The 11,826-nt window shown below is 32.4% G+C and overlaps 1 protein-coding gene and 1 long non-coding RNA gene across 4 annotated transcripts; both read left to right on the forward strand.

Moving 5' to 3' along the window:
- Positions 1-1,018: 1,018 nt before the first annotated feature.
- LOC122566436 lies at positions 1,019-3,947 on the forward strand. 2 transcript variants are annotated; one of them, XR_006316518.1, is made up of 4 exons: positions 1,019-2,232; positions 2,643-2,808; positions 2,909-3,290; positions 3,387-3,947. It is a non-coding gene; the product is annotated as an uncharacterized LOC122566436 (long non-coding RNA). The 2 variants fall into 2 exon arrangements; XR_006316517.1 differs by having other exon boundaries at positions 2,643-3,290.
- A 1,893-nt stretch (positions 3,948-5,840) lies between these two features.
- On the forward strand, positions 5,841-11,799 carry LOC122566735 (ER membrane protein complex subunit 1). 2 transcript variants are annotated; one of them, XM_043724408.1, is made up of 15 exons: positions 5,841-6,054; positions 6,196-6,311; positions 6,625-6,808; positions 7,490-7,645; positions 7,749-8,085; positions 8,176-8,479; positions 8,972-8,992; positions 9,489-9,661; positions 9,754-9,915; positions 9,986-10,270; positions 10,329-10,524; positions 10,618-10,815; positions 10,910-11,035; positions 11,149-11,376; positions 11,511-11,799. In XM_043724408.1, the coding sequence occupies exons 1-15, from the start codon at positions 5,912-5,914 to the stop codon at positions 11,669-11,671; spliced, it is 2,790 nt and encodes a 929-aa protein (XP_043580343.1). In that variant the 5' UTR covers positions 5,841-5,911; the 3' UTR covers positions 11,672-11,799. The 2 variants fall into 2 exon arrangements, with proteins under 2 accessions (XP_043580343.1, XP_043580345.1); XM_043724410.1 differs by lacking the exon at positions 8,972-8,992 and having other exon boundaries at positions 5,842-6,054.
- The last annotated feature ends 27 nt before the right edge of the window (positions 11,800-11,826 follow it).

The raw sequence follows: 11,826 nt of genomic DNA on the forward strand, positions 1-11,826 counted from the left end.
TCCACGCGTCGAGGTGATTTATAAAATTTGTCCACGTACCTGGTTCGATCGTGTTCAGCAGGTAGATCGAGCGAAAGAAAGAACGCCTTTTTACGTGTAACGCGGTGTAATTTTGATAGGTGAACAAGAAACGTGAAGAAGAAAATTTCATCCAAGAATATTCTTCGATTTCTTCGAGCGGCTGTGTGTATATGTTGAGAATGGAAGCCGAATGAAAAATCAAGCAAGTATCGATCAATTTAAAATAGTCAGCTCGCAATCCCGCGATATAAAGTAACAAACACTCGTATCGCGTATCAACAAAACGTTCGTTTTATCTTTTGCAGGGAAGAATTGGCGGCAAATTGGCTCCCGATAAACCGAATCGACGATGTAAAATCTAAAAATCCTAATTGCAACTATTCCAGCCAAAATTGTAAATAGGTCAGGCGATTCGTCGCCAATCAGCCACCGATTTCTCTGGCACAATTCGCCGGTTGATCCAGTGTCGTGGGAGGCGAGGAAGCCGGAAGAAGTACGTAAAGAATGACAAGTCCCGTCTCTTTCCCGACAGGGCAGAGAGAGCCACGGTAAAGATGGGTCGAAAGGGGGAGGCATTGCATCCGGAAAATAAAGGAAAGTAGCGGCGGTAATCCAGAGCGCAGGCCAGGGTCTTACCGAGGCTTCTACGGATGTTTATTGAGTCGGTACGCGCACGCGCTACATGCAACACTATCATCTCATCTCATCCGGTCTCGTCTCATCGCCCGTGTACCTCGGCCCAACTCTTTCCTCTTCTCCGTTCTCGCGTCTCGCTTCCTTTCCTCGCTGATTTTTTCCCACCTATCCCTGTCCATTCCCTCTCTTCGCTATATTCCCTCTCCTTCTTCTTCTATACAGTTTCATCTGGTTTTCCCTCCTCTAGCCAGTACGCTTTTTCATACCAACCCTGTCTCTTCGTGCGCTCTTTGGATCTTGTTTTTCCTCCCCTCGCCCCTCGTTCCTCCGTATTCTCTCTATTTTCCCCAGCTCTGTCTTTTTGTTTCCACCCATTTCCACACCCACGTGTGTTCGTTTCTTCGCCAGCCCTGGCTTCGTCTCTCCACACCTTATCCCCAGTCTTCACGACGTCCATTCAATCCTATCTCATCTGACGGAGGTTAGCCGGCACCTCGCGCAGCCCTCCCATTCTCCTCTCTTCGACCGGCAAGGTTCATTCATTTCTGGCACCGGCCAAAGGAAATCAAGACCGTCCTGGAAGTCGATTACGAGTGTCATTTCTACATGACGCCCACCTCTTCCTCCTTTCTATTCTCCGCCGAGCTTTTTCTAGCGATACACCCTCTGGCAACCGACACGATTCCTCTAAATAACACGTAGCAAGATATTAGAGGAGAATCGAAAGCTGACTGGATCTTCGAATCGTTGTAGATATCGCTGCAAGGAACTCGAAATATCGAAACTATATCTGCGAGACTGGATATTTTATCAAAGGACCGTGGATGCCTGGTCGAGTGAAGTTTATGGCACGGACGCTGGTAAATTAAAATTGAAAGATTATCGAGAATGAAGACTACGTCTCCGTGATGGGCCAAACGAAGAGTATAAGTCAAGAGGCACTGGTAATATTTCAAATGTTACGTCATATCGTCCTTACAGAGTAAGTATCGTACTCCATTTAGGAACATCCTTCTTCTTTCGAGTATTGTCTACTCGTATTTATTATTTTCACCACAAATGTTCAGTTTGTCTTTCAACGGCATTTCTAACAGTCGAGACGTTTTACAAAAATTAATAGACTACAAGCGAAGAACAGCATTACACTTATCCTGTTTCGTCCAAAATTTGATTCGTACTCTTTCCTCCGCCATATAACGCTGTAATGTAACGTAAAACAATTAACGAGCTAGATTTTTAAACAATTTACGAACACTATAACTCGATACCTCCGTGTACATATATTAAATTGAACATTAAGCGCTCTATTCATTCGTATTAAAGCGAAATTAGTCTGAAATATTAGTCTTACGTTATTCGATTCAACGTTTCTAAATCGTCTAAAATTTCAGCGTAAAGCTCTTCGAGATAAGTTTCAAGATGGGAAATTAAGTTTATGCGAATACAGATAATATGACGATATTATGATACTGGCAGCAGCAACGATGAAATAATGTATTCGCAACAATGCTTACAATAACGATTCGCAACTGTCATTAAAATCTGTGAAAGCTGCCAGTGAAGTACCCAGTAAGGGTAAGCGAATGAGTAAATAAAACCGGTTTTACGGTTAAGAGATTAGTCGTCGGATTTTGGCACGATCACTGTGATTACGCGTCTTATAATATTTTAGTACAGGCGATTAAAGGATTGGCTTCGCGACTGATTCCAGATTTTCTTCTCGCTGTTCCTTTCAAATCTTCCACGGAGAAAACAATTTTTCTTTCCATTGCACGATCCTTCATCGACGATCGATATAATTTTCTGAAATTTTATTTCAATAACGCGTACAATAATTTGATAAATATTTATAAATACACGTATAATAAAAAATAATGTAATTGTAATAACATTATAATTGTCACAAGTCGATAGGTAGGAAGATGATATCTCTGCATCGTACAAAAGTGTTGTATTACTCGAATTGAAAGTTATTTCTTTCGCAGGAAAATATGAAAAGCCAAGAATTATTATCTAATTGAAGTTATCTAAAGTTATCTCGATCGATTAAATATTATCAAGTGACAAAAGCAAAATTAAAATACCGATAACGAGGTGCTAAAGAATAAAATACCTTCCATTCTTAACATTCGGCTGATAATCAAATATTCAGTAAGTATTAAAATATCCGCTGATACCAGTTTCTTACGATTAAAAATCATGAGCGATATTCATTTCTTTTTCTTTCTTTCTTCTTCTTTTCTTATTTCAGATTTGTCTTAACTTTTGGTATCTTAAACGAAATTAACTTAATGTTGCTGATACTGTTCCTGCTGAGAAAACGCCCTCTATTTCATGCATCGCTTAATGAATTACGTCGATACTCATATTCCCTTACTCTCCTCTTTACTGTACTTGCTCCTTATTTTTTCCGTGTATTTGGCCTGATTTCTTCATATATGGGACACTCGCATGGTACATAGGCGGCCCCTGTTTTCTATTTCCCGTGTATCGTACATCCGACATGGCAGCCTTTCCTCCCTCTATTTTCTGCCTTATCCCAACTTTTGTCGCGTTACTGTCCATCCTCGTTCTCCTGGCAATCTTAGCTGCGCCATTGTCCGTTTGACTGATAAAGGAGCGTCCATGTTCAGGTAGTCAGCCTTTGCCAATGTTTTGATCTATTTAATATCTCTATATGTTTCGCCATAGATAGGTTTTAATCTTCTATCTCTGTCTTCTCCGGTCAGATTCTACTGTATGAAGGCGAATATCTAAAGCTAACTTGCTTTCTTCGAAAGAAGTTAGACAGGACACGTTTATCGTAAAACAGCATGGTGGAATCGCGCGGTAATTTACAAGGGGCAAGTTTCGCCTTCTTAAATCATAGCAACAGGGCCATGGGTTCGCCTCGTTAAGGAATAAGAGTTCAGGTGAAAGTGTTTGAATGTAAGAAGAGGTTCGTGATGATGAGTGGGGCGCAGGAAGAGCAGAAGCGCGGAAGAATAGGTAGTCAAGAATGCGAAGTAGGGTGATTTTGTCGGGCCCTCTAAGCGGTGGGATTAAGTGCTACGTAAATTCTTCCGGCGCGGCGCCAGCCTGTTCTTCCTCTCTGTTCCTGCGGATAAAGAATCGCCGCTTGGTTAAACACAGGCCAAGGAAAAGTGAAAGTTTTTCGAAAGGTCGAAAGAGGTTGAGTTATATTCGAATATCAATTCTAACGATACACGTAATTTTGAAGTAACAGTACGATAATAACGTAGTTTGTAGATGAATTTTGTAAGCGGAATGATATATCGAGATGAATAGATCGCAAGTATAATAAATAAAACGTTGTATTTTATTAGGAGTTAAGAAAAATTGTAAATAGTAGGTATGAAGAAATTAATGGATTAAACTGTTAACTTTAGTTATAAAAATGTAATGCTTATTAGTTCACGAATTGGCATGATTTACGAAATATGTTTATCAATTTTATTGAGCAATCAAGTTATCTAAGCGAATGGATAATAATTTGAGTAATAAATTTTAGATTAGCCAGTAATGAACTTTATGATTTTCTCCCGATGTTTGAGAAGTTCTATTTATTTTATTTTTAAATGTTTGCTAAAGCATTATATAGGTACATATATGTAATATGAAAGGTACATCCTTAAATAATTTGTGGATTTACAATTTGCGAAAAACTTAAACAAGTTAAATCGCTGAAATTGATATTATTTTAATGTGCTGGTGTGTTTTCCTTTTTATTATAAAAGTTGTTTCAAATGTTGCAAATTCCTGAAATGTAATATAGCGTCATCTGTCGGTACACATTACATTTATGAAAATAATATCCTCATTTCTTCGTACATAAATACATACATAGAATGCAATTATAGTCTTTAATTATATTTCGGAATTCTATTATGCGTGTGAAGACAATTGTTCATAAATTATGAATAACAATAAATTGATGTAATGTAGAATAATAAATCTTGGGAATACCAATTATTATCTGCAGATATGTTCATACGTAAACTACATTACCGATGTAAGTTAAAATAAGGTAAAATCATAAAATTTTAATTTGCTGTACGTATGTGTTTAAAATTTAATATTTCCATTGCAAAATTTTCTAAATGGTATTTAAGAGAATGTCTAATGACTTCATAAATTGGATTTATACTTTGAGCCACCAAAAGAAAATAATTTCTACGCTGTTTCAAAATATTGATGCGAATTGTAAATTTTCACAAATATAACAATTATATTTGAAAAAAGATAACTATATATAATTTTATTATTTTTTTTTTTAATTATCATGAACGTTGTTACTACTAGCCAGGAGAAAAGATAGTATAAATATTATATATTTGAATTATACTATTGCTATCTCTTATAACGAAATTTTAAACCAATAATGTATGCTGGAAATTTTACTGACAATTAAATTTTTGTGAATATAAATTATTGTGTTACTATATATATTTTTTACTTTACATTGCAAATATGAAAATTATTATAAGCAAAAATATTAAATAATAATACTTATAGAAGTGTAAGAAATTTGGAGAATACTTGTTTCAAGGTAATAATCATAGAGAATGTGTCTAATTATTGTAATTTTACTTTAAACTATTTAAATATGAAGATTTTCATCCATCGCCGAAAATAATTTCAAATAGCACCGGATATTCCCGCCAATCTGAACAGTCTATTGATATAGTCTAGTATGTATACATATTACGTCTCAACTATTGAAATTTACTCCGTCGATAATGTAAAAATTGATATACAGATTAATAGAAAGAGAATAAAAAATGTACTTGTAATATATGAAATATAAATACATATTTGCCTATTCCAAGGATTTTTAAAAAATTTTGTTATCTGTTCTATTACATCGTTTATTAATACCAAATATATTAACTAATTAAAATTTTAAAAATATCTGTAAATATTTCTTATCGTATTTAAAACTGCAATATATGTAACTGCTAATAATTTACATAAATATTATCGTTTATCGACGAAAATTGTAACATAATTTTATACATTACAAAATAGATTTCTATGAATTACATATTCGATCGTTGGCTTTTTATATATCCCCTATTTTTTCTTTTCTTTATGTACTACAAAACAGAAATCATTATAAAAATAATAAAAAAATACGTAGTTTTTATGTGAGATGACCATCGTTCGCTTACACTATCAATGGTTATACATCAGGTGCAGAAGAAATTTGTGTAAGCGGATGGATTAATACGTTGATACGTTCATACTTATCGTCATGGCTCCGTTCGTATGGAGTTTTAGAGGGAACATCAACCGGTTTTTAATCGATGTTCAGATATTACAATACCTTATCATACTAGTTGGATTATTTAATTTGTCTCTGTGTCTGTACGAAGATCAAGTTGGAAAATTTGACTGGTAAATTATTTGGAATCCTTGAACAAACGTTGATTACGATGCTGAATCTCTTAAATAATGCAGTAGCATGTTACCGTGATTTGACAGCGTATCAGTTGTGTCGAATCATTCTCAATGAACCATTTACTGTTGTGCTTGCAGGAAACAGAACTATGTCGGCAAAATTAAATTCGCCAGTTTTGATACTGTCTCGACCGCAAAAAAGATTATTGTTGCTACTGAAGAAAATGTTATTGCTGCGCTAAATCTAAAGTCAGGTGGGCTATAAACATTAACGTAAAGCCATTTCGATTAAATATGCGAAACTTTTTCATTTGTTTAATTTTACATATACGTGTGAATATAAATTTATCATATTTAATTGAAATCTTTGAAATTAGCTGAAAAGATCAAAAAATATGTAACATTTGTCTTTGTGCTATTTTTACAATTTACCATTTTAAACTTAGTATTTTATTACAATTTTATTAAACATTCCTTCGCAATGTGATTGTATGATATCATACGTATATGTAAACTATAAAAGTATAAATTATAAAAGAGATAGGAAGACGTACTCTTTTGGTTTAGGGCAAATATTATGGAGACGTGTATTAGAAAAAGGATATGCGGGTCGGATTCGAGCATTGGGTGGAATTGCAGACGGTGATCTTGTTTCTGTAAGTGGAGGTGTACCGGCTATTGTTCGTGCATGGGATTTGGCTACTGGACATATACTTCATGAATGGCCAATTGCTGAACAAAATCACGATAGGTTTGTTAATATTACTTCTATTTGCATTATAGATAATTAATTGTTTTCAAAGATAATTTGAATGTTGAAAGAAAATTTTTATATTATTTAATGTTAATGTTATAGATTTATTAACAAGATTTGTTTTCACGAAACAGTTATACAAAATAAAATGTAATTATCATTATTGGTTTTCAGACGTTTCTCACCATTTATATCCTTTTCTACACTGGGATTGTACAGTGCTAACAGGTTTCTTTATCCTTATTTAATGCACAATCAATAATATCTTTTTACATACTACATGATTATATCTCACAGTAATACGTTATTACACTTGATGTTACTTTTACGTTATTACGCATTTACCAGATAGTTCCAGTGTAAAGAAATCTGTAAAGGATTTTGTATAACGTAATACAATAGAACAAAACAATGAAAGATTTTTTACTTTGAAACAAGATGAATTCATTAAGCAACTAATATGAACTGCTTGGGATCTTTTTAAATTTCATATATTAAAATATATCTTGTTTTGTATTTAAAAATATTTAATTTCCTAATTATGATCAATTTCTATAAAATAATTTGTTTCTAAACATGAAAGTATACAATAATTTTATAAATGTTATATTTCAGCAGCACATAATGTTTTACATTACATATACTGATGTTACTAATAAAATCATTTTTTTCATACAGAATTAAAGATGTGAAGTGGCATATAAAAGATGGAACATTACACCATATTTTACCAATTTATAATAGTGGCGTAGAAGTAACATCCTATGACAGTAAAACAGGAGATAAATTGAAAACAAGAAGGGTCTCAGCACCATTTATAACTCAAGAAACAGAGTAAGAAATTACTTTATAAAATAGAAATATGTTATGTCAGTAAAAAGCTTGGTATATTTAAAATTCCTGTGTAATAAAATTTTTATAATTTTTTGTCTTTTAGATGTGTTTTAGCAGCTCCATATTTAGCTTGCTTAAAAGGAGACAGTTCATTAGCTATATTGCTTTTGGTACATTTATTTGATACACATTCTCAACCACAATCAGTTACAATAAATACCATATTTGGTGCTGGTGCACAAGGTCCATATCATTTAGAATCAGTGTTAGGTGAAGAAGCTGTTGTATCAATTAGCGCAGATAATAACCAACGGAAACGTATTCTTCTTGTTGGAGAGGTACCTGTTCCTATCCAAAGGGACATAGCAGAAGATTCTATGCTCTATATTGTTTCGGTTGATAATGAAAAAGTGCTTTTAGAAACAACTTATAAAAACGGAGTAAGTATCTTAAAATTTAACTGTATTGAAAAAGATTTTTTGAATATTAATTAACAAAAATACTGAAAACTTCTATTGATATAATTCTAGGTAACAGAAATTGTTGCTTCAGAACTTTTAACATCAAAACCTATGCCAAATTTATCTACCGTTGTAACACATAATTCATTACTCTCACCAACAATTATGGCTTCTGTTTGTCCTCGACAAACAAAAGGTGTAACTTGCCGTCATTTATTAGCTTCAGAAGATCACAGTGTTGCGCTGCTACAGCATAATAAATTAGTGTGGGCTAGGGAAGAAGCACTTGCTAGTATTGTAGCAGTGGAGATTATAGAACTACCTATGTCAGATAGAGATCAAGAAATAGAAACAGAATTCGATCAGAAAGAGAGTAAGTATAAATTATAATATATGCTTGTCATATTTGTTAAGGCACAGCAAACGTTATGATAAAATAAATTAAATATTTTTGTATAAGATCATTAAACTTAGAGATATTAAAAAATAATACTATAAAGATTGATAATTATAATATTAAAGATTCACATTAAGACTTGTAATAGGTGTCTATCTGTTACAAATAATTTAATTGCAACATTTCTTATATTTGACATAAATATTTTGATATTTGTAAGATGTAAAGCATTTTTTAATGCAAATAAGTAGTACTTGTATAAAAGTAATATTCCGATTAAAAATATTTGTATTATTATGTCTTCTATATTATTACTTAGAAAGTATTAAACAGCTTAATGTTACAGTTTAATTGTGACACATACAACAATAAATAAATCATATTATATATTCTCAACTTATATCTTAATAAGAAAAGTATTAGTTATGTTGTATTAATTACATTTCTTTTGTGAATGGCTGCTGGCAGGTATTGATGTAGACAGTTCATGTAAGTAGTGGAGCAGCAAAGGCTGGTTTGAAAATTACTTTATTCCTGCTGTTTATTAGTCTTATAGGCACGTTAATTTTCTTTAGAAGCTCAAGAAAATATAAACGAATTAAATGCAGACTAGTAAATATTTTTATCTTTGCTATTTAAGAAAGTTCCTACAATGTTATTATTTGCATGATAATATAAAGTATATTAATATAGACTTTTTTAATACAACAGTATGTTTAAATTTGCCTTACAAATAGAATATTGAAGCACTATGCATGAATGATAAAAAAAGATAAAAATAATAATTATTATACTTGTAAATTTAATTGTGCCTTATTGTAATTTTTTATTAACATATATTATTAATATTGTAGTTGTTTGTTAGGTTTGCAGTTAAGAAGTTTGTTGTTCCTTTGGTTTTTATGATAAATATGTTATAAAAAAAATAATTTACAATATTAATATTATACATATGACATATTTTATAATTTTATGTTATATCTAGGGGATGTATTGAGCATGATGTTTAGAAGAGTCAGTTCTCAACTTAAACAAGCAAGAACATTCTTCCAATCCATATTAAGTCTCACACCTCAACAGTCCAATCAACGTACTGACTTAGTACGAGATAAATTTGGTTTACATAAAATGATTGTCCTTGTTACATCAACGGGAAAAGTATGAAATTACATTGATTAATTAACATATGTTATATACATTTAGTTCAAATCATACATTTAGCGTTAATCCATGATTTTATATATTTATAGTTATATGGTATTGAAACTAGAAAAGGTGAAATTATTTGGCAACTTAGAGTACGAGGTATTCGAGGTTTCAATAAAAGATCTGATGCAATAATTTTATACGTACAACGTGGTAGCAGACATTTCCCATATCCGCCGCAATGTGCGTTATTGGCAGAGGATAAAGTATGTATTGTATACATTAAAACATTAATTCAATATAAATAGATCTCTTATTTGATTTTAAATATTTTAGCAAACGGGAGAAGGCATTGTGTATACTTTTAATCCGATTACTGGTCAACCATTAGATGGTTTAATAAAATTAGGATATAGAATAAAGCAATCTATGTTACTTCATGTAACGACGGATGATTTTCTGCGAGGCATACTTATTTTTGACACACGAGATAAAGCTCACGTATATCCTGAAGGTGCAACTGCAATTGCTGCATCACTCGCTAAAAATACATATATATTTACTGCTGATCAAACAACTGGAATATTGTCTGGATATTCTTTATCATATAGTACAGCTCAAGTATGTATAAGCTTATTTGGCAAACTTTCTAAATATTCATCTTAATTTCATCCTTTAGGAACTCATTTCCCATAAAGTATGGGAATTACTGCTGTCACCAAAAAACCAAAGAATAACGCACGTCGTATCGAAAAATCCAATTGAACGTGTTCATTCTCAGGGTAGGGTTCTAAGTGATAGATCAGTTCTATATAAGTATATTAATCCTAACTTAGTCGCAATTGTAACTGAGGGTGTTGGGCGCACTCATAAAGGTACGTTTATTATGCTCCTTTATAAGAATATTGTAATTATTGAAGTTCCATGTCATATATATAACTAATTTAAAAATAATTCACGACTTACAGATACGCTTAATTTATATTTATTGGATGTGGTGTCTGGAGCAATGATATTTTCTATTATGCACAAGAGAGTTCGTGGCCCAGTCCATGTTGTGCATTCAGAAAATTGGATAGTGTACAGTTATTTTAACGAAAAGAGTCGTAGAACAGAAATTGCTAGTTTAGAATTATATGAAGGAAAAATACAGAGTAATACCACAGGTATTGTTCACGCCATTTTTTTATTCTAATTATGTTGATTCATATCCTTGCTCTTGTTTATATTAAATATTATAAATTCAATATCTTATTCTAGTGTTTTCATCGTTAGCTACAACTAAGTTGCCAATTGTAGAAAGACAAGCTTTTATTTTCCCAGCAGCAATAGAATCCATGCGGGAAACTATTACAGAGAAAGGTATCACGAGTAAACACATCATAGGTATGTATATGAATTGTATGACTAATACTTTATAATTGGTACTATAGTATTGTACTAATAATTTATAAATAGGAAAACGTAATTGTTTATAAATTACTTTTTATACGTATTAGTGGCCCTAGCTAATGGCGGAGTATTGGAATTACCGTGGATGATGGTAGATCCACGGCGGCCTATTAATCCCGAAGTACGAGAAGAAGGTGTCATACCATATATGCCGGAAATACCTATTCATATGGATGCAATAATTAATTATAACCAAAGCGTCTTTAGGGTTTCCGGCATTCATACTAGTCCTAGTGGCCTTGAAAGTACTTGCTTAGTTTTTGTACACGGTCTTGGTAAGTACTTTAAGATACAACTTTGTTTTACCGTAACATTACTAATTACTGAGGGACTAATACATTTAACCCACTAGTAATGTATTACAATTAGAAAATTACAAGTAATTATGCATGTAATACGATGTTCGCAGACTTGTTCTACACACGTGTGGCACCGTCTAAAACATTTGACGTTTTGAAAGAAGATTTTGATTATTATCTTATTGTGATAGTATTGGCAGCGCTTTTAATTTCGTCGTACATTACAAAGAAACTAGCATCCCAGAAAGCGCAAAAGCAAGCATGGAAATGATGTTTGATTTTTCTAGAGAATCAATACATTACATTCTTAAATATTTGTTCACTAAAGGCAAGACGTTTTGCTAATAATAATTTGTAAAAAAAAGTACTGTTTTATAAAAAAACCAATGTTACTGCAAAGTGAATGTTAACGATTTATTATCTTAC

Source organism: Bombus pyrosoma, linkage group LG4, assembly GCF_014825855.1.
Source record: "Bombus pyrosoma isolate SC7728 linkage group LG4, ASM1482585v1, whole genome shotgun sequence".
NCBI classification, from domain to species: Eukaryota; Metazoa; Arthropoda; class Insecta; order Hymenoptera; family Apidae; genus Bombus; species Bombus pyrosoma.

What these genes read in the sequence shown, in the direction of transcription:
- LOC122566735 (XM_043724408.1), top strand. Translation starts at nt 5,912, where the DNA reads ATGGCTCCGTTCGTATGGAGTTTTAGAGGGAACATCAACCGGTTTTTA. An exon ending in AGAATTCGATCAGAAAGAGA is followed by an intron (nt 8,480 to 8,971) that starts GTAAGTATAAAT and finishes GGCTGCTGGCAG; the next exon opens with GTATTGATGTAGACAGTTCA. An exon ending in TGTTGGGCGCACTCATAAAG is followed by an intron (nt 10,525 to 10,617) that starts GTACGTTTATTA and finishes CACGACTTACAG; the next exon opens with ATACGCTTAATTTATATTTA.